The 24,246-nt window shown below is 37.0% G+C and overlaps 1 protein-coding gene across 15 annotated transcripts in view; it reads right to left on the bottom strand.

Annotated features, from left to right (window-relative positions):
* LOC125658603 (monocarboxylate transporter 12-like) overlaps positions 1-23,797 on the bottom strand; it is a 32,132-nt gene extending 8,335 nt beyond the window's left edge. The window contains exons 1-9 of one of the 15 annotated variants that reach the window (XM_056148955.1): positions 23,594-23,726; positions 21,933-22,101; positions 21,737-21,801; positions 18,927-19,146; positions 17,818-17,961; positions 15,415-16,182; positions 15,272-15,322; positions 13,537-13,732; positions 12,317-12,634 (exon numbers count right to left, since the gene is read on the bottom strand). In XM_056148955.1, the coding sequence (XP_056004930.1) occupies positions 12,604-12,634; positions 13,537-13,732; positions 15,272-15,322; positions 15,415-16,182; positions 17,818-17,961; positions 18,927-19,095 (1,359 nt within the window). In that variant the 5' untranslated portion in view covers positions 19,096-19,146; positions 21,737-21,801; positions 21,933-22,101; positions 23,594-23,726 and the 3' untranslated portion in view covers positions 12,317-12,603. Of the gene's footprint in view, positions 1-12,316; positions 12,635-13,536; positions 13,733-15,271; positions 15,323-15,414; positions 16,183-17,817; positions 17,962-18,926; positions 19,147-19,851; positions 19,959-20,146; positions 20,254-21,736; positions 21,802-21,932; positions 22,102-23,593 lie in introns of those variants that run through there. The other 14 variants (XM_056148957.1, XM_056148961.1, XM_056148958.1 and 11 more) reach the window with 14 other exon arrangements.
* Between the last annotated feature and the right edge of the window lie 449 nt (positions 23,798-24,246).

The raw sequence follows: 24,246 nt of genomic DNA, 5'->3' as shown, positions 1-24,246 counted from the left end.
TCAGGAAAACTAGTGTTCTGTAGCAGTAGCCTTCTATAGAGTTTATATAGGACAGTCGTTCAGTAGCCTCCCAAGGCGTAATGTTAAATGAGAGGTAAAGATAACGAACAGTGATCAATCTTATAACTCCCACATGGAATACAAAATAAAGAGTTGGGCAAACACGGACCCCTGGACACACCAGAGGTGGGGTCAGGTGCCTAGGAGTATGCATCCACTGTCGACAGGAGACACCCGCCGTGAGCCCTATCTCTTGATCAAGTAAACGGAGTAATCCGTAGTCAAAATCAGTGTGCCAAGAATGGTTTAACTATCTAACACGCCAAACAGCATTTGACCACACGATATGTTCTCTGGGCAAACTAGATCATTATAACGACCATAGAATTTTTTTCATTAGTCATATCAATAAATGATTAGCTATCTTCGTAAATTATTTTCATAAATGCATGCTTATAATTATCTATTTTTATCTTTGTTAATTTAGTTTACCCTAATGCAATATGGTATATAGACCTTGAGCTCTAGTTCATCTTGCAAAGCGAATTACAGATGAATGTTGAATCGTGTCTCGACAGATTACTGAACATTGAGTTGAAACTATACTAAAGAAAAAGAAGGCCAGGATCACAAACATCGGTGAAAAAACATCAGTTACGCACCACCATTTATACTCATTCAAACTCCAAACATAATATAAAAAATAAAGAAAAAAATATCTATCATTTTCGTATTAAACCATAAAGGAGAAACACATAATACCGCTACACGTTCGGTAGCTAGAAAATAAACAAGAAAATGCATAGTTCAGCATACACAGAATTTAATCTTTTTGAAAACAAATCTACATACCCATTATAATGAAATTCCTTATCCTGCATTTAATTACTACATTCCCGAATGAAGATAACCAACAGTGATCAATTTCGCATGATTTGATCAATGTCGAATAAAAAATACTTTTACGTTACCACACCGAAAGCATTGATTTGTATATAATACACCATACGTTATGTGATCTCGGGGTATCGAAGCGAAACCCAGGTTTAAAAGCCGTGTTATCTCAAGCATGGTTTGTCAAATCTATCGCAGATATTCGGTTAATACAATATTATAATTATCATATATTATCCAATCAAATTAAAGAAATGTCTACAATCAGTCGGGTAGTAATAGGGCAGTTATATATCTGTATATATATTGTTATTGTTTAGAATATGTATCAATGTAAAAAGGGGTGAGGACACGAAATGGTTTAAATCTTTGTTCCAATGTACACAACCCCACATATTCTTTTCATTGAAATTAAGCAAAAATATGATTCAAATCTACATTAGTAATTTCAGAAAATGTTTGATACAGATATTTTCCCTAATTTGAATTTTTTTTTGACGAAAAAGGTCTTACAAATTGTGTCATATTTTATCCAATTATTTTGAATAATTTTTTATTATTGTAGAATTCGTGATATATCTTATGTCAAAGTTATGGAAATCATCAATTATGATTAAATATCATAAGATAAAAGAAAGTCAAGATTATTCTGTCCTTAATATTTGTTTTACAGTGTGTTTTTTGTTGTTTTTTTTGGTGAAAATTGGTGATTTTCATGAAATAAATCCTGCAAAGGGCAACTTTGAGGGGCTGTAATTCTTACATGTCCGCACTAACATACTCTTTGTATGTTTCAAATGTCTTTCTGATAAAGATACATCATTTCATTATCTGTACCTTTCATCAGTTAAAATGGTTTATCCAAAAAGTTTGATACTTCTGAAAAAAAATCAAAACAGGAGAGAACATCCTTAAATGTTAATCTTCTTGTGTTTTCTTTGGTCAATGCAAGTTCAGTTAGGATACTTAACCACACATCTCAACAAGTGACATAATGCAGTTATCTGCAATGGATACGGACCACATCATCCACCACTTAAGGACTGCATACAACGTTTCAAAACAACATTGCAATACCAGCAATATGCTTTTTAACTGAAAGAATAATTACTTCCAACATCTGAAAGAAAACAACTTCCAAATTCTACATATGAAGATGATAAATTCAATTCTACAAATGAGATAAATTCAATTCTACAAATGACATCCGAGAAAGAAACATAGAAAATAAGTTAAATGGATGTGAAATTGAGAACAACGAAACTGACAAATGCAAAACAGAAGAACCAGTTAACAGGGCTTAACGTGTACCACTTTCCGGCGCAAGATTAGACAATATTTGATACATTTCAATTTCTTAGATCTAAACATTATGTTGTTTAAAAAACTTTGAAGTTAGCGTTACTATATAGACGAAGAATCAAATGGTACTTAAAGATGAAAGTTCGTTTAAAAAGAAAGTTGCAAGAAAACAATAACAAAATTATGACTTCATTCTTAGAATATCAGAGAGAATGAAGCACCTGGACATGCGATCGGTATGTACAAGCCTTTAAAGGGATCAATCTTCATTCTTTTTTAATTGAGAGCCAAAAAACTGTTGTCCACGTCCATAACAGGCATACAAATGCTTTCACTGGGGTTATTTGTCAGCACAACACCAAACCATGAAAGATCCATTGAGTTTCGAAGTATACTTCATATGTTGAAAAATGAATTTCAGTGGTATAGTCCTGCGGAGATCCGGGTTAGAATAGGTCCTCAGTACCTGTTTGCTTGTCGTAAGAGGCGACTAAATGGAGCGGTCCTTCGGAGGAGACCGCAAAATTGAGGCCCCGTGTCACAGCAGGTGTGGAACGATAAAGATCACTCCCTACTCAAAGGCCGTAAGCGCCGAGCAAAGACCTAAATTTTGTAGCCCTTCACCGGCAATGGTGACATCTCCATATGAGTGAAAAATTCTCAAGTGGGACATTTACAATATACAATCAGTGGTATTGAATTCCGGTGCATTTTAGGAATATTTAGAAGTTTGAAAGTCAGAATTACGTATCAGTCAATGTGATTAGCCATGGAAAAGGCAATGTTTCTCCAATTCACCTGACAAAGTATCGTCTTCTATGTCAATTACCGCCGCAGTGTCCGAGAGGTTATCTAGAGCGTTCGCCCCGCATGCGGAAGGCCGGGGTTCGAATCCCGGTCGTGACAAACCTAAGTCGTGAAAAGAGGTAGTGACAGTTCCATCGCCAAACGCTCGGCATCAGGTGTGAACGTCATCGGTCTTCGGAGATGATTAAATCTTAATAAATAATTGATTTTGCAAAATCTTATGACATCACAGGAGGGTGGAATTACTTTAAAAATGGATGTCCCGTGTCACAGTAGGTGTGGTACGCTACAGAAACCTCACTTCTCAATGGCCGTAAGCGCCGTGAAAAGGCCTAAATTTGAAGCCCTTCACCGGTCTTGGTGACGTCTCCATGTGAGTGAAAAATTCTCTCGAGAAAGACGTTAAAGGGGCATGGACACGATTTGAGCTAAAAATGTTAAAATTTTATTTTTCCATTTTTATCATTTACAATGATTAACTAAAGTATTCTAATCATTAACCAAAATATGAATATCAGTTGTCGAGTTACAAGTGAGATACGACACTCATAATTCCTAGTTATGTAAACAAGGCTCGTGCTACATTTAGATTGCTCAATAGAAAATATGTTTAAAATAAAATAAGATGTATCAAACATTAGAAACTGTTTAATTGTGTTCAGAATTAACTTGTAATTTGAAAAATCTGCTTTAAACGAAACTTTTTCTAGTATATGAAAGGTGAAGATAACGAACAGTGATCAATCTCATAACTCCTACAAGCAATACAAAATAGAGAGTTGGGCAAACACGGACCCCTGGACATACCAGAGGTTGGATCAGGTGCCTAGGAGGAGTAAGCATCCCCTGTCGACCGGTCACACCTGCCGTGAACCCTATTTCCTGATCAGGTAAACGGCGTTATCCGTAGTCAAAATCAGTGTGCCAAGAACGGCCTAACAATTGGTGTGTCAGAAATTTCGCGGTATTGCCGGGAATTCCTCGTTTTTTACAGGTAATACAACATACCGTCTTGATAGCATCCGTGTGCATTTTTCTTCACCAAATCATTTACAATCAAGGTGCATATCAAGCAGTATAACGACGCACTGCAAATGAATGTGCAGGTCCCATGGATGTTGTACAACAAAAACTCGGTGAAAAAAGAAATCCCTAATGTGTTCAATTTTTAACACAGCATACGGCGTTCTGCAGGCAGAAATGTCATTAACGGGTGTTGCTAAAACTATCTAACCTATGTAAACAAACACATGTCACGAGCCTTGTTTACATAACAAAGAATTGTGAGCTCTGTATCTCCAATGTACCTCGACAACTGACATTCACATTTTTGCTGACCATTGGACTTTTGCGAGAAGGGCTGACTTCCACAATCAACGACTGACTTGGACATTTAAACCTGCGTATGGTGTGGAAGCACAATATCGTTAAATATATGTAATATCGACTTGTTGGCATTTATTTAGGGAACTTCTACTGCCTCGCTCTTCAGCTAGCTTTTTTTTTTTTTTTTTTTGGTGATTTCTCTTGATCACGCAAAAGCAAAGGCGAGCGTGTTCAAACCACTGCACGTTACAAAATCATGGCAGGGTAGTGACTGATGTTTGGTGGGAGACCTGCTTCAGAGTATTTCTGGGACTTTGTGTCCATGTACGGACGGGGTTTCGTCCGGGGATAACGGTGGTTGTCGTCGTGAAGGGCGGATGCCTTTGCCGAACAGGTGCCAAACAATCGGAGAAGATTCATGCTAAGCTTCGGAACGAGGCTTTCCTTAGAGTAGGAAGTGTAGCGAACAGTTTGTAATGAATTTCTACTACTTCGCTAGAAAGCCACATGTAGCGTTTCTAGTGATATGGTAGTATTTCTTTAACCAACGGTGAGCGTGTTCAGATAACTGTACGTTACAATATTATTATAGTACGCCTGTTAGGTTTTAAAGCGCCTGAACGTCTTTCATTTATCTGACAATTATCAAAAAATAAAAACAGTTCATTTCAATTTTGCATACATACATACATTGCAAGTATAAAATCCTAACTCGCACAGATAAATTGATTCATGTTCAAACTTTACAAAAAGTCATCGCAACATGTTAAATCGAATCTACATGTAAGTTTATTATGCAAGAGCTTTGCGTTTTCTTTTATCATAAAAATGTATGAAGTCGTTATACAGGTTTATTTAATCACAACACAGTGCATGCTAAGCTTACCGACAATTCGGAATTACATGTGTATCTGCACTAATGCAGATCTGTAGCTCTCTTGGAAAATATTTCGTCCTACCAGAGAGCTACAGATCCACCCCTTATAAGAATCTTCGATTTACGGCGCAGGTCGCTGTATTCTTGCATCATATCAAAAACATCCTAGCATATTTCCCCAGTATATTTTTGTTCAAACATTTATCAAATCCCCATGTGAACCGAAAACTCACAACTGTAAAGATTTCGTTTTTAAAGATAGCCATGTTACGTAGCAGTCAATTCGAACCCCGTTGATTTTTATATCTATTTATTCTATCCAATATAAAGTACGTATTCGGTCTTCATTTATAATAAACACAAATATTGGACGTAAATATTGAAAAGTAATCCTAGTGCGTTATGAAAGTCATCACTCTGGTCCACGTCCCCGATTAATCTTTTCAATACTGACATATAAAAACAGAACTTACCTGGGATGGAACTGGAATTATTTCATCTAAAATATCTAACTAACAAGAGGCCCACGGCAAAGTATTAAAGAAGATATATGCTATCAACAATAATTAAAAAATTACAATACATATACCAAGTTTGTCCCCGCCTTGGAGTCAGTACGTCTACCCCGGAGATCATAAAATTTATAATTTCGGTAGAGGCCTAGATCTATGTATTTAGTTTTTTCTTACAGATGAAAGGTGAAGATAACGAACAGCAATCAATCTCATAACTCCTATAAGCAATACAAAATAGATAGTTGGGCAAACACGGACCCTTTGACACACTAGAGGTGGGATCAGGTGTCAAGGAGGAGTAAGTATCCCCTGTCGACCGGTCACACCCGCCGTGAGCCCTGTGAGGTTATAGGGAAGATAGTTTAACTTTGATCAATTTTTGCTCCATCCTTAAGGCTCCGGGGGTGCAGGATTGATTGAATATTGTTGAACGTCCCTCTCGAGAATGTTTCACTCATATGGAGACGTCACCACTGCAGGTGAAGGGCTGCAAAATTTTGGCCTATGCTCGGCGCCTATGGGCTTTCAGCAGGAGGGATCTTTATCGTGCCACACCTGCTGTTTTTTCGGTATCATCCGAAGGACCGTCCTATTTAGTCGCCTTCTACGACAAGCAAGGGGTACTGAGGACCTATTATAATCCGGATCCCCATGGTAGCGGGGGTGCAGGAGGAATATATGGCGATATTAGGTCACATAGACTTTACTGTTCCAGAAACAGTACGAGTATGGAAATGAACCGGGACAACTCGGTACTCTTTGGACAACTAACATTTCTGTACAATGCATCGATTCATCACTTATTCTTGTATGTACAGATATGTCACGAAAAGGTTTCCGTATATTATGCTTGTGTCAAAATCAGCCGTTGACTGTAAAAGTAAGCCCTTCTCGCAAAAGTCCACTAGTAATACCCTATTGAAAAATTCTAAACATTTAAAATGGAAAAATAAAATTTGAAAATTTTCATTTCAAACCGTGTCCATGTCCCTTTAGGCAAGATACAATTAATCAAATAATCTGTGTCAAATGGTAAACCTAGTGTTTTCAAACGGTCAGCGATCACATTTCTGATGAACTAAAGGCTTCAGTAGACTAGAATGATCGCTATCAATATTTTTATTGCTTTTACTGCTTGCATGGTTTCACGAAAGCAAATGCCTTTAAAAGTGATAAACCATATTGCTAAGAACACGGATCACAGAGAACGGACATGCTCTCTCAGATGTGTAGAAGCAACAAGGGTTAGTTTTGTTGTGTATGCATGTCAACATGACGCAAGCAGATCCAACACAACTAAACTCGCAAGATACGTTCCATCGGGATTTATTTACAAAGTAGGCAGTTTCAATTATACTATATTACAGAAGAAAACGTGACGTATGGTGGAGATGACGTTGTAGACATTTTTGTTTCTTCCGAGTTCGAATTTCAAAACGCTGAAAAATTGTATCAACGAAATCTTTCTCATTCGGATTGAGTTCGTGATCCCTGTCATGTGACAGGAAAGTTTTGAGGAACAGCTATAACACTACTTGCAATTTAATCTTAAACAAAGATAGCGAATACTTGTATTGTTCTTATAACCGGAAGCTTTATGATTCTTACTTGATATTTCTAATTCTATGGTCGTTATAATGATTTAATTTGCCAATACAATCTATCAATGGGTCAAATGCTTTCTGACGAGTTTTATACCAATTGTTAGACCGTTCTTGGTACACTGATTTTGACTACGGATAACTCTGTTTACCTGATCAAGATATAGAGCTCACAGCGGGTGTGACCAGTCGACAGGGGATGTTTACTCCTCCTAGGCACCTGATCCCATCTCTGGTATATCCAGGGGTCCGTGTTTGCCCAACTCTCGTTTTTTGTATTGCTTACAGGAGTTATGAGATTGATCACTGTTCGTTATTGCTAATATCACAGTGAAACGTAGAATACACGTGTACGAACATGTGCAAACATGGTTACTTGCTAAATATTTTTTTCATAAATGTTTAGAGAAATTGCTATTCTACAAACAAAAAAATATGATTACATTGTAAATATGACAAACTTTAAAATATGTATCATTGTTTTTATTTAACATAGACGTTAACTGAAAACTAACAAACGGGATGACGTCCACTTGTTCATAGTCACTATTCCATTATCATCTGCATATGTTGTTTATATATCCCATTCCATAAACGAGAGAATCAATGTCTGAAACAAGGCAGGCTTCTGACAAATAAGTTGATATTTCAGGATTTCAAAAATCTTGCTCAAAGTCAGCATTTTGAAGAGAAAAAAACCCCACAATTATACTCGTTTGAAAATACAACCTGTCATTATGTCGAATGCTATTAGATCGTTCTTTATATGAAAGGTGAAGATAACGAACAGTGAACAATCTCATAACTCCTATAAGCAATACAAAATAGAGTTGGACAAACACGGACCCCTGGATATAACAGAGGTGGGATCAGGTGCCTAGAAGGAGTAAGTATCCCCTGTCGACCAGTCATACCCGCCGCGAGCCCTATATCTGGATCATGTAAACGGAGTTATCCGTGGTCAAAATCAGTGTGCCAAGAACGGCAAAACAATAAGTATGAAACACGTCAGACAGCATTTGACCGAATGAAAATTTGTTATAGCAAACTAGATCATTATAACGACCATATTATTTGCGAAATACTGGCTTTAAAAGAGACTGTTGAAACCCCTGTGGCATCAACTTGTTTGTCAGTAGCTTTTCTCGATTTAAAAGCTAATCATACGCAGTACAAGCTCTTGCGTGTCGAATCAGTTGAGATATACACACACCATATGCAGGTGATATTGAAATATTGCTACATAAATATGGGCAGTTGACGATGGAGAAGCTGAAATCATCCCGTTTGTCATAATGTTGAATTGTTAGTTTGCCGCTAATATTCATTTTCAATAAAACATTTGAGTACGAAGCTGGTGTGGAGGACTCTGTGGTGTCTTTTATTTCGAGTTAATGGGATATATCGAATCGACATATAAATGAAAATGATTTTTGTTAATAGAAAGGTAAAGATAACGAACAGTGATCAATCTCAGAACTCCTATATGCAATACAAAATAGAGAGTTGGGCAAACACGTCATCGATATACCTAAATGTCGACTTGAAGGCCACCACAAGATATTTTTTTCTTCTCATATAGAAGCTTTTAAATAAACTCTGCCTCATAAGAACATAAAAAAGATCAGCTAGCAAATATCCATGAGATTTCCAACAGACAGATCAGGAAGGCCTGATAAACAAAGACCACGAATATATTGTCAAGAGGAACACCAGCATATTTTTTTACTTCCACTTCAGAGTACTTGTGCGTGGAACACACAGTGGTGTTTAACAAAGTAATATTTTGATTGACCGAACACTAGATATGGATATTTCCGTTTTCCATTGCTGTTGAAGAAACAACTTTCTATGATGTCAACAAGTCTAGTCTTTAATTTATCGCGAGGAATGGTCGTGTATAGTGTTGAAGTCAGCTTTGATATTGATTTGAGAAACGTTTTGTTAATTTTAAGTACTTTAGAATTGTTTAGTATCCACATTTGATTTACACCACTTCTGTTGTGGTACAGTATGTTTGGAGTTTCTTCTTCACAGCTGCTAATATATTCGTGAGGAGCAAAGATAGGGGCTTGGTAGAACTTTTACTGGGATCCAGCATTGTATCTTTGAAAGAATTGTTGTCAAGTTTAAGAATCTAGCATAGGTACGGTAACTCACATTCATCCATCCCATTGACTGGAATATTAAAGCGTCAAAACCTGAATCATGATTTTGAAGAATTTCATCGTTTGAAAGAGAACGTGGAGTATAAGTACGATTACCAAATGTGGAATCAATGCCAAGTTCGCTTAAAATATAGCTGTAATACTGTAATAAGCCTTACAAAGATCAAGTTTTGTCAGCTGGAACCAAAACATATTCCTCATGTAGCCTATCTAATTATTTGATCACTTCGGGTTTACTAAACACAGAAGGATAGATGGTACGTACTTTCGTTTTTATGCGTCTAATACGGGATTTCAATATTCCTCTTATACTTTTAATCTATTCTGACAAGTTATCAAGGTGGGTTTTTTTTCTTCATATTTAGCCCATCGTCTGCCATAATCCTCGACAGAATTCATAATAGAAACGAAGTTCTGTTGCCGATTGGAAGACCGAGGCTCTTTAAATTTAGGACCTTTTAAAAAAAGCGATTTCAGGTCCTCATTTCCAATTACATCAACATCACCAGTAATGACATGTCCTGCGAATGTGAAGCGAATAAAAAGGATAAAAAAAAAAGTTCTAACAACTTTCTAATCCCTTCTTAAATAGTACATGCAAGTCATACAAATTTGGGTCTTACAAGTAATGAAAGTGAAGAAAATCAATTGGTGCACAATAACTACCTAAATTCATTCTATTTTGTGGACAGCAGCACAATTACTTACATCAGTCTGTAAAGGTAATGCAACATCGCCCCATGATAACGGTTTTGTATCTGTCCGATATGATAAAGACCGGTGAATACATGTAGATATTTTCTAGCGCTGGTGTAATTTGTACAAGCAATTTAAAAGATTATACATATCTTCGTATTTTCCACATGAACAAAACAAGGACTACAGAAAAACACGCTCATATGGAGAAGTGCTGGGGACGAACAATTGTGATTTCGTATGATATAATAATGAATAAAAATTGTTCAATATTTTATATGCATGTTATAATATGTTATATGTTTTATGACTACAGGAAATGAAAATAACTTCGCTGTAAGCGTGCTTTCATTACGCGCGTTAGCTGTTGCCGTGTATTACTGTATTACGTTTATGTAGGTCAAAGTTATCAGGGGTGTCTCGGCTTAGTATTAATTATGTTATACGTTGGTATAGCTACCAAATGAAAAGTATGGTGGCGGATTTAAAACTTTTGTAATTATGCTTTTGCGGAATGAATTGACTGACATGGCTTTTCTCGCTTCTACAATTAATAAATTTCAATGTTTTACAGCATTCTGTACGAATGGTTTTCAAAAATAATTTTAATCTCTATCTTTAAACAATAAACTGGTCTTTATTTCGGGCATTGTATTTAGAAACATTTTCATGCTTATTTAATATCTCGATTGAAGTCAGCATTTCGCAAATTCTATGGTCGTTATAACGATCTAGTTCGTCAATACAACCTCGCATTGAGTCAAATGCTGTCTGACGTGTTTCATACCGATTGTTAGGCCGTTCTTGGCACACTGATTTTGACTGCGGATAACTCCGTTTACCTGATCAGGATATGGGGCTCACAGCGGGTGTGACCGGTCAACAGGGGATGCTTACTCCTCCTAGGCACCTGATCCCACCTCTGGTGTGTCCAGGGGTCCGTGTTTGCCCAACTATCTATTTTGTATTGCTTGTAGGAGTTATGAGATTGATCACTGTTCGTTATCTTCACCTTGCATTATAACATTTCAATATTTTGGAACGCGCCAGTGTCGTCATCTTTGCAGTGTAACGTCATATTCTCAAAGTTTCTCACCCAGTTTCTTTGTAGCTCAATGGTAGAGCGCTCGCTTCGTAACCAGGGGCTCGTGAGCTCGAGCCTCTAGTGGTCCTGGTCGTTTTAGACGAAAACATAGGTAGCGATTGCTTCTTCGCTAAACGTATTTGGAAGTGAGAATCACGGGTCTTTCGATTATGATCTTAAAAATGGAGGTCCCATATTGCGGCAGGCGTTGGCACGTTAAATAACCCTCACTGTTACGGCCCTGAACGCTAAGCATAGGTCTAAATTTGTGGTACTTCATCTACATCTGGTGACGTCTCAATATGAATTAAAAATTCTCGACGGGATGTAAAACCAACTCAGTTTCGACACAAAAATAGAAACAACAGTAACAAATCTAGCTGCAGATACATGTTAATCAGCATCGTCAGTAGAGCAGCCATCACAAACAATCCAAGAATATTCGATATTTAAGCGGAGGTCTAATAAATGTAGTGTTCTGTGTAGAGTTTTGAATGAGTTTTCCTATCAATTTTAAACTTAAGGTTTATCAAAATCTGATTTCTAGAGCCACTGTTTACAATTCCGTCTATATACATGTATCCAGACTAGTTGATGTTATGGTACAATAACAAATCCCGGTGTCGATGAACTGGAACAGTCCAATCTGTCGCCCATGAAAACAATTTAGGTGGTACAGAAAAGTATTTCTGTACACGATAAATAACCTTTCTCTTTCAGATGGATTGAATTCAGAACCATAATTATAACATACATAAATCATGATTTAACTTGTATTCAATATCTCAGATGTTGTATAAAGATTGATTGCATATTTACAGTAACATCGTTTATGAATTATCTCAAAACAGAAGTGGTCTTAAAACTTAGTTATTGGATACAGCCACAAAAATATCTAATTGATTTTTATACATTACTTTTTAGAAACAGTCATTTGTCGAAGAATAAATCGGTGATGATAACGAACAGTGATCAATCTCACAAATCCTATAAAGAGTACAACATTAAGAGTAGGACAAACACGGACCCAAAGAAAGGGCACTGACTCCACAATGAAACTTTTATTATTGAATATTTTTTGGCATTAAGTTCATGCAATTGACAACAAGGTTTAAGTTTCTCTTTCACGCATTGATTTCATTATCTTCTATTTCGTTTTCATCTTTCACGATCTATTTCTATATTTTTTCTATGGTCGTCATCCAACTCATTATCATTGTTTATCGCTTCTCTTTCAGAATTGCCTATCATGACATCGGTTTCAATGCTCCTCATCGCCATTTGTTGGCTGTGATGAACATCAGCCTTGCTCATTGTCAGTATCATCAAACCCTCAAACACTGCCGCCATCGCATAAAAGACACCTATGAAAAGAAATCTACATGATTCAGGTAATCATATACTGACACGCAAAAGAAACGCAACCTTCCATCTTCAGTAATAGTTTGGTTTACTTCACTGAAATATCATATCTTTTAATTTTTACAAGAGAAGATACGCATCTATTATATTGGATAACACAGTGAAAGTTGTCAGGGCTGATGAGGTGGTTGCCAATGAAATTTTCCTACTGCAAAAACGAATATGCTCCCATTAGCATTTGTTGCTGCTCAAATTCTGCGATGTATAGAGTTCATTACACGGTTTATTTACGTCATAGTGATGTTCTATAACTTCTAAGTCAAAGCATGTAGAGTTCCTGGTGGACTCGGACGCGCACGAATATGCCAATCTAACATGCCCACACACGCTGTATTAGCAAAAGAGCGGTAAAGCGGTGTCGTCGCAACCATTGGAGCCTGAGTCGATGACGATGAAGGGGCATCCCCACTGCATGTGACGCGGCTTAATGATTAACATTGTAGCGGAGACGTCTCAGCACAGTATTTCGACTTATTCCTGGATTTTGTGTCCCACTTTGTATCTCATTTGCAAGTTTTTTAAGTTCTAAACCAGTTTAATAAGCTACCCCATGAAACGTTCCTGACGAAGCGTTGTAATGTTCGATCGGCCAGGATATTTCCAGCCAGTCTACAGGTTATTTTCAGTCAGTCTAAGATAGTTGTAGAGACTAAGGTGCTTGTGCTTTTGTGGAGTAACTGCACAGACCTATTTCATGCATCGTTAGGTTGCCTTGACAACCTTTACGCAACATGAGAACCCAATTTCAATATCGGACTACAAGTATTCTTACCAGATACCTGGAGTACATACATTTATATATACGCAATATGAGAAACGAATTTCAATATTGCACTATACTTACCAAATACTAGAAGGACGACAACAGGTCTGAGATGCATGAAATGTTGTCGCGTGTATCCATGCACGTGCTAATGTAGGTACATGTATTGGTGTCCCGCAGGCACGAGAACGCGTAGTGTACACATGATGGGGTTCAATCAACGATAAATTGCTTGATGAAAGGTGAAGATAACGAACAGCGACCAATCTCACAACTCCTATAACCAATACAAAAATACATAGTTGGGCAAACACGGACCCCTGGACACACCAGAGGTGGGATCAGGTGCCTAGGAGTAAGCATCCCCTGTCGACCGGTCACACCCGCCGTGAGCCCTATATGGCACCATGCAGTTCAAAATTGCTAACAATTATTGATGAAAAACAATTACGTTTAATTGAGGTTGCGTTTCCTTTTTATGTCAGTATATCTTTGTAAATAAAATACACGTAATATTCTAGAAAGTTGAAATTCGGGGGAAGAACAAAACAATTACATGATTTTCACAGTGAGTGAAAGGAATAAGCAGGGGATCCAGACTATCGTAAAAATACCAAAACACTTAGACATCTATACCATAATACGTTTTACAAACATATATGCCCCCGTGTTGCCAAAATTACAAGATAAGAGTTCTCAAAATATTGAGCAAACATTTCAAAACCAACCAGCCATTTGAGTCATGACCTTTCATCTTGTGACAAGAAAACCAATGGGGTCATCTACTCCTACTACCAGTGTACTGAGTTTAATGATTGTCGTGCAAAGGGTTTACAAGATACATGTATTGCATATTGAGCAAAGAATATTCTAGGTCCAGAGTAGTTCGACTTGTAACTTTTGAGTGTGTCACTTCAAAATCAATGGAGGTTATCTATCCCTTAAAACGTAAAATATGATGTCTGTCAAACAAAGAGTTTTTAAGATATTGAGAAATATCTTCATACGTTTAGAGCAGATTGACATTGTGACCTTAAAGTCAAAAAGGGTCATATCCTACTTATGATAAACATGTACTAGTGTAGCTTAGTTCTCAAGATATTCAGTGGACAATACCTCACTATGTCCAGTTTGACCTTTGACCTTTAACAGCCCGTGTGGATCTGGGTAAGATAGGTCCTCAATACACCTTGTTTGTCGTACATGTAAGAGGCGACTAAATGGGACGGTCCTTCGGGTAAGACCGCATAAACCGTGGTCCCATGTCACAGCAGGTGTGGCACAGTAAAGATCCCTCTCTGCCCATAGGCTGTAAGCACCGAGCATAGGCCTAAATTTTGCAGCCCTTCACCGGCAATGGTGATGTTTCCATATCAGTGAAATATTCTCGAGAGGGACCGTTAAACAATAAAAACAATATACAATCAAACAATCAAAATCAACACGGGACATATATTCGTTAGGTAGAACCAGTGTACCGAATCCCATGACTTTTAAGCAGAGTGTCTCAAGATATTGAGCGGACAATATCTTCAAATGTCCAGATCTAGAGTAAATTGACCCTTCACCTTTAACCCTGTGACCTCAAAATCAATAGAAGTATTCTAATGTTAGGGAAACCCAGCATAACAAGCTTGATGTCTATTCTGAAGATTCCGAGTGGTCAACACTTGCTCTACCGACCGACAGGTACAAACTAATATTTTAAAGGGGCATAATCATATGACTCTACAAAATTTATAATGGACCCCGCCTGTATCCTGGATCCGCCTACTGTTAACTTACATATACTTAAAACAAAGAATGTCTAACTTACCAGAGATCACGAAAACGTGTGTATAACCTCGACTTTGTGTTTTAACGCTATCTGCAACAATGAGGTATGTGTTGATACTATGAATAACAAACTACAAATATAATACGACAAACTCATTGAAATCCGATTAGAAATACTCTTACCTCCGATAATTGGCCCAAATAGAAATCCTACACCACTGGTGAGCATTTCAATACCAAAAGCTGTGGACATATGCTTGAGGCCAACGATTTCAACACTAATAGTGGTTAAAAGCGACCAAACTCCGCTAGAATACAATCCAAGAATTATGGAATAGAAAATCTTTCCAGCAAATGAAGCCCCAGTCAGTGGAAGAAATGATGTACACAGACCAAGGATAAAGTAGGACCCCATATATAGGATTTTCCCATCTACATTCGGATCAGACGCGGCTAGACCAGTTATAGTTCTGGACAAACAGTTCATTATTCCATACAAGGACATGAGAAAAGCTGCCTGCCACTGAGAAGAACCTGTACTGATATAATATTGGGGCAGAAACAGTACTGACGTATTAAGACTTGTACTCCAACATAAAATACTGATACAGAGAAAACAAAACGCCCGATTTAAGAAAATTCCATAAACATCCTCCGCTATCATCTTTATCCGCCATGATAAAGTATGTGATCTTTCTCCTCCTCTTCTCTCTAAATGATGAGTCCTGATGCACATAATGAATACACAAGACTGTAGACTCACTGCGGACAGAAGAAGAAAAGCGCCATCGATTCCGTACGTTGTCAAGAGGAATTCTGTAAATATTGGAAACACAGTCACTCCGACACCAGTTCCTGATACCACCACCCCTGTCGCTACACTGGGATTCTCGTGAAAGTAGTAGCCTACGACAACAACACTGGCTGAGTATACCATGGACTGACCAATACCTGAAACAAATATATATACACATTTAAAGGGTTGTTTCTTTGTTTTAAGTCCCAGTGGGGAATTTTCACTCATATAGGAACATCATCAGCTGTAGATGACAGGTTGCAAATTGTGACACGTGCATGAAAGGTGAAGAAAACGAACGGTGATCAATCTCACAACTCCTATAAGGAATACAAAATAAAGAGTTGGGCAAACATGGACCTCTGGATATACCAGAAGTGGGATCAGGTTCCTAGGAGTAAGCACCGTCTGTCGACCGGTCACACCCGCCGTGAGCCCTATGTCTTGATCAGGTTCAGGGGTATTATTTCTAAGTTTTAATACCCTTCTACAAAGTTTAATATGCAAAGATTCAATACTTTTAGATATTTTCAACCCCCATATATCTCTGCCATAGAAGTCATTATGGTTGCAATCGTTCCAATAAAAATACAAAATATTTGTTTAAATGACACATTATAAAACTTCATAAATCTATATACGATAAACAGTGTGGGGGGGTTTTTGGCAGAGAGAGAGAGAGAGAGAGAGAGAGAGAGAGAGAGAGAGAGAGATTTCCATGACATTGTACTTGTAAAATATAGTCCTAAATATTTATAGAATGGCACACTGTCTATTTCTCTACCATCGAAAACCCATTTCTCCATATTTTGTGTTAGCCCCGCCTTGTCTAAATTCCATGAGTTTTTTTTTTAATTTTTGTAGATTTATTTTCATGCCATACTTGCTTCAAAATTTTTCTACCACTTTAATTTGGTTTCGTAGGTTTATAATAATGTCTGCAAATTTCACCACATCATCTGCAAATAGTAGCTTCTTAAAGTTTGGGAGAGCTTCATCAACATTACATTGACTCTAGTAGTTCTGTAAGTTCGCAAATAAACATGACTGTTCGTTATTTTCACCTTTCATGATGAATAAGAGGAATTAGCATACGGCCCTGTCTCATACCTAAATTACCGGAACATTGAAGAAAGTCAGAGATCCGATTTGTGTTTTTAACACATGAAGTCAGTTGTGATTCCATAGATTTTAAAATCAGTAAAATCTTTGAGCTGACACCCTTTTTCAGCAATGTATACACTAAAATATGTTATACACTAGGGATGGGGTCAATTACATACAAAAGTGATACAATACACATTACATTTCGAACATCCCTCGTATATTTATATATATTTCATATACGAGGGCTGTTCCATATTATGTAATGTGTATTGTGCCACAGCGCGATAACGCTCTGGTCAGTTTCTTTATCCTATGCCACATGTTTCCATTGTCACATTCACTTGTACATATATCAATCTGGGATTGTTTATAACAATTCTCCTTACAGCTACATAAGTTTTTGAAAGTTTGTCGCTGTAACCTATACATGTGTTAAACATTTCAGGTTTAACGCGGGATCAAGAATCGCACCCACGACCTCCCAGTTGGGAAGCGAGCACCTTAACCCCTGGGCTACCGCGAACGGTAGGTATTGTGGACTATAACAATACAAAGGATGATCAATCGAAGTGTGTGTCTACCAATGTTGATCATGAAATTAAATACTATATATGTATATTTCAAAAACTGTTCATATCTACCAGTTTGATCAGTTTCTGTAAGAAAACATCTATATCAAATACCTGCAACAATTCCATAACAAAGCAGAATGATTTCAATTCTGGGTGCGAAACTTGATATCAGGAACCCAGCAAAGCTAAGCAATGACCCAATAAAGAGAGCAGATCTGCAGGACAAGGTATTTATCACCGCACTGGAGATGGGCCCTGAAACACATAAAATATATATTACAAACATACAATAGTTATAGGTTATAGACTTTGTATGGGAAAATATGACGAAAGAGTTTTTTGGCGCGTAGATGTCGTCATATTTTCCCATACAAAGTCAATAACCTTTTCATTATATACATGTACTTTCAATTTCATTTAGAAACTAACAATAATTTTATTTTTAACAATTTCTTTATTGGTTTAACTGTGTAAAAGATGAAAAACACGAAAACTTTGAAAATTAACGGCTAGTTCCGGCTTCTGGATTGATTGTGATGTAATATGTTTGCGGGTCGGAATGTTTCCGGGCATGTATCATGTGATATATGTACGAAAAACTCTGAAAGAAAAAAGAAGAGATGAAATTGAAAGTATATAATAATTCATAGATATTGCTCAATATCCAAAATACAGATGAAGATTATTTCATTTCTAAAGAATATCGTATATCGCGAAATTTTAGTGAAAATTGGGTTTTGAGCGGAATAGGAAAATTCAACGAAAATGAAAGCGGAAAAAAATCATTAATATAAGTAATACATGTGTTAATGAAATTTAGCCAAAACAAAAAGATTTCAAACACAAGATTTCTTACTATTTGTTTGAGAAAGTCTGACAAATATTTTCGACGACAAAAATTACCTGATATATATGGTTATTTATTCCAAATGATTCTGAAGGAACCTGGCAAATGAAAAATTTGACACTGTATGTCTACTTTCAAAAGGGCATCAATATCATTGTGACTAGGTATTAATGCATTAAATACAACCTAATTTTGGTTTTCTGCGTTATCAATTCCTTCTCGGTGGGTTCTAAAGTGAATGTCGAGACACTGACGATGCCATTTGATTACTTTGGAACACCCCCTCATAAGAGGTTAACGTATTTTGTTTAAGTAAATCAACATCCCCTCATAAGAGAGTATTTTGTTTTGTTGAAGTCTTTAGTGTACTTACCAGCCAAACAAAAAACACTAGTGAAAAGGGATCCTGCCCACGCCACTTCAGAAGAAAACTCGGGAAATTTCTTCAATAATCCAAGATGTATAATTCCAGCAGAATACCCCAAACTTCCTCCAAGAAAATTGACCATAAAGGCGGCTAGAAGAACAACCGTCTTCAGCATCGTGAGATTTCAGTCTCTATTTTGGGAGTAATCAAACCAACAGCAGAGCTTCTAGAAGAAGAAAGCAATTTAGACATATCACCATCATGCATGTACAGTAAACTAATCTAAATGTTTATCCTCAATATCTACAATTTCAATGATTTTGTGTTTGATATCTTTGCATTGGTATTTCCTCATGAACGCGCTGCAGTTGTAAACAAGGCGCGTATGAATACAGAACACACATCTATCTTAATGGATGGGAATTTCGATAGAAATGCAAGTAAAAATATAAATATAAGAAATAAATTTCATTTTTGAACATACTAGTACATGGGGTATGAACTGCGAACGCTTTACGCCGGCATACCAGTAATTCATGAATTGCTTCAAGACTAAAATCACCGATTGAAGAAACGAACAGACATATTGTATTTATTTAACAATTATCAAAACTTATTTCTTCGATAAATAACGGACTTGTGTCATAACATATTATATCCTTTAAAAGTGTGTCCATCAATTTACTCGCATTTTGCTATTTCAGGGTAGTTTATCGAAAACGAAAGTAGGTTTTTAAATAATGTCACGATATTTACTGATCAAGTAAGATTCTATTATGACTTCACCTCACAAATGAAACAATATTAAAGGTGCTGACACTAACTCGGGAACATGCATTTCGGAGTTTATTGGCAAGATTTATTGATTAATAAGTATAGATTTTTGAAAGTGCAGAAGGGAAAATAGTAGATCATGCACGGTTATGCGAACATGGGATTTTCTTTGATTCTGCCTTCTCTAACTTTGGGTCCGGTCGGTTCTATGTAAAGCCACCTAGACGGTCAACGGTTACACTCTAGCTGCAGAACTGTAGCTCTCTGAAAAAATATTGTGACGGACAGTGAGCTACAGATCCACCCCTTATAAAAACCTTCGACTTATGGCGCACAAAAAGATGCGCACGGTTTGAGGCCTGATATCGCTATATTCTTGTGTTGTTGTCTCATAAATTCAATATCAACAAATTCTTAACATATTTTCCTACTATACTTGTGTCCAAACATACCTTCAAATATTCATTAAAGCCCCATACGACCCGAAAACTCTCAGCTTCAAATGATTTCGTTTGTTGACGTAGCCATGTTAGGTAGCCAGTCAATTCGAATCCCGGTTCATTTCCATACTTGCATAATAACGTCTAGATGTGAACTAATATCCCCACAAATATTTTAGCTTAACGTTTAAAATAATATATACTACTCAAAATTTGATAAGGATCACTAGGTTATATGTGTGTAATTTACCACTAACATAACAAAAGACATAAATTTGACTCAGAAACGTGTTTACTCAGGTTATGAATGAAAATTCATGAACGGCATGAACTTTTATCAATACGAAATGCTTGAAATCTGATAACAACACCAAAAGGCATTTCATTACAAAAAGTTAACAGCAAACCAGAGAAAGAATTACACAGTGTTTGGGGATAGTCCATCATTACACTTTGTCGATGAAGTGTCAATACCGGGTATGGCCTCCCCTTGCATCAATGACGGCTTGACAACGTCGAGCCATGCTGTCAATAAGCACCCGGATGTTTCCAATGGGAAGGTTGTTCCACTCTTCCACGAGGGCGTTTCCGAGCTCTGCCAAAGTCGTGGGTTGTGCTCTACGGCGTGAAAGGGCAACCTGCAGCATGTTCCATACATGTTCAATCGGGTTCAAGTCCGGCGAGCGCGCTGGCCAAGTCCATACGGACAATTGTGTCCTGCTGAAGGTACTGCCCCACCACCCTGGCCCCTAAAGGGGCTTTGTGTTGATAAACGTAGTGTAAACACTCAAGTGAGTTTGAAATTTTAGAAATAATCAGACACCGATGCCTGAGTGAAAATCGTGCAATGGTAGCAAAAGCATAAACTGTGATGAGAAACGCATTTCCCATGGCATGAAATGCACTTGCAAGTTTGTTGAAGACGTTTTTGATTTCACTTGGACACAATATTGCCAGTTATGCAGTTATTAATTTTTTAAACAGAAAAATATCTATGATCCTTTTCAAATTTTGAGTAATATATAATCCCAGTTCCGTTAAATGATAATTATTCAAATAGGTAAACTCACGGCAATGCGGCTTTCATTAATCTGATTCGGTCTCCATCCCTGCCACTGAGGTATTAAGGACCATAATGGGCCTTTGTAACATTTTCATTAATCAAGAGCTTATTTTACCCTTAGAAAAACTATCTTTTTTAATTTCTGTTAATTATTCGTGTTGATAATAAATGAAGAGCGAATACATAACTTACAACCAATTTTATGAATAGATACCAATAGCAACAGGGTTCGAATTGACCGGCTACCTAACATGGCTACGTCAACAAGCAGTGAGTTTTCGGGTCGTATGGGGCTTTAATGAATATTTGAAGGTATGTTTGGACACAAGCATAGTAGGAACATATGTTAAGAATTTGTTGATATTGAATTTATGAGACAGCAACACAAGAATACAACGATATCAGGCCTCAACCGTTCGCAGCTTTTTGTGCACCGTAAATCGAAGGTTTTTATAAGGAGTGGATCTGTAGCTCTCTGTTCCGTCACAATATTTTTTCAGAGAGCTACAGTTCTGTAGCTAGTTACACTCGTCTCTTACCTGATATTTTATCAGCAGACTTATTTTCAAGTAGTCAGCTCATCGGTGGCGGTTATCCTTAAATACTAAAAAGAAATCCAACAGTTTACCAAAAACAGAGCTATCGTAACTACACGGCTATTTCCGCAACCGGAAATAGCTGGTTAGTTATGATTGCAAAAGAGCGCTAAGCATAGTAAAATACCATTTTGCTTACATTAAATTGCAATGATATATTTAGTATTTCATCATTGACCAAAAGGGGTCATCATACAAATGATGCAGCGTTTTCCGTCAAGTCGAGAAAAATGGCGTTGCCCGCAGTTCACATATCATAGTCGACCGCAAAGAAACCATACATGGAGTTACCGGAATCAAAGCTGCTGCTGAAAAAAAACAAACCAAGAACATGGACACCTTATGTTTTCATATTCATTTAACGATCGCTTCTAAAATATTTACGTGCATATTTTTCTCCAGTAGCAAAATCTAAACAGTTTTCGAGAGTCGTAATCTTTGTTTACATTGATACCACTTCTACAACTGAAGCAGGTATTACTCAAATAAAACGTTTAATTCTACTAAAGCTATATATGTACATTTATGTATCAGTTACATTAATACGGAAGCCGATAAGTGCCAGAGTATAGATTTAATATTCATTTAACTGGCGGTCGCCACTTAATCTATGTGGCGGCTGCAACTTAATTCAACTGGCGATCGCCACTTATTATCTGGCGGTCGCCAGTTAATTTAATTAATGTGGCTGCATCTGGCGGTCGCCACTTATTATCTGGCGGTCACCAGTTAATTTAGTTAATTTATGTGGCGGCCGCCATATAAAATAAGTTGCGGCCGCCACCTACATGAACTGGCGGTCGCCACTTAATTTATATGGCGGACGCCAGTTATCCAACTCCTCTCTTTCTCTCTTTTTCAAAATGAAAGGGGTGAAATCCCTGTATACTTAGTAATTTGTATGTGATATACAACTAAGAACATTGTTGTTTTTCGATTGTGCTGTTAATTTACAGAGTTATATAAATATTCAGGATATCAAATGTCGAAAGATTCGCGCACGAGCAAATCTTTATGTGTACTTAATATACAAACGTATCAGGCACGTAGAACCATGGGGCTGACCCTCCACTTTTTTTACAGCTTTCATTTTCTGTTATTTTCATATGCAAACTAAGTTATTTCCACATGTGAAATAAGATTAATTGACAGATTGGCCCCCATCCCACTCTTTTGGTGGTAGTAATGAATGTTAAAAATGTAATATAATGAATGAAATAGTAATTTTTACGTTGTCAAAAAATTGGAGGGTCAGCGGCGCACCCCCCCCCCCCCCCTTATTACAAGTGTTGTTCTTTTAATGCTATGTCACCCATGCAAAAACTTGAGTACTTGTACTAAATCCGGTTTCAGAGATTATACCAGATGTTTCAACAATTACAAATGTACTAGAATTGAGGTAATAAGGTACATGTCGGTGTAAAACATGTCAGCCTACGTGCCTGATGTTGGTTTTTATTTATTATTATTCTCATTTCTTCTTTCTGTGTTTTTTATCAGTGTCTATATCGGTATGTTTGACCCATAATGATATTTTATTTCCTTGGTGCAATTTAGAAGTTATTACAAAACGAATATTGGTTGAAATTCTTTCGAAATATTTTCTTTTCAAATACCATGTACAATGAACATTGCATGAAATGGTGTATATAAATAAAACCGACTGTGAAAATGTGGCAAAGCAACATTACATATCATACAGGGTGTATCTAAAATTATTACCGTTTACATCATTTTCACTCCAAATTTCCACAAAACCAATGCCACGCCTTAAGTAATGGACGATTTCCGTATACTTACACATCTCTTCGTTCTCTACCCCCCTATCAGCTCCCGCCTTAGCTCAAGTCATAAAAAAAACCTCCTGTCCTTCAGAACAGCAAATTACACGTGTGACATAACAGAACACACGTGCAGATTACTACAGTATTCAATGTCGGCTAAACACTTGAGTTAACGGAAGTATTGTCGCTCTCACAGGTGTCCGTGGACATGATCATATATAGGCCCCTTTTCTTCTTAAAAACTTATTTATAGAATAAATATGACCATTAAATATTGATTACTCGTTTTACTATACGGCACAATGGTGCACCTTTGATATATAAATATTATATAGGCCTATATTTTTGTACTATATCGATTTGGGGGATATATAAAAGCAGTGGCGGATTTAAGGGAGGGGGCGCAGCCGGCGCCCCCCCCCCCCCCCCCCCCCCCTCCCCTAAAATTTTCAAATTTAGGTAAATTTTGGTATCTTGTTTAGATAAATGTACTAAACAATAAATTAAGCAATAATTTCTTCCACTCCCGGAGAAATAAATGTCAAAATCTTTTGATTTCTCGGAATTACTTCATTGGGATCACTTAAATTTTCCAAAAACCCTTAAAATTTACTAATTTCACCTTATTAAAAATGATAGAAAATAGTATAAATTACATAAATAGGAGAC

This window comes from Ostrea edulis, chromosome 9, assembly GCF_947568905.1.
Source record: "Ostrea edulis chromosome 9, xbOstEdul1.1, whole genome shotgun sequence".
Lineage (NCBI taxonomy): Eukaryota > Metazoa > Mollusca > Bivalvia > Ostreida > Ostreidae > Ostrea > Ostrea edulis.
The sequence above is the reverse complement of the archived record's forward strand: the minus strand, read 5'-3'. Positions and strand labels throughout refer to the sequence as shown.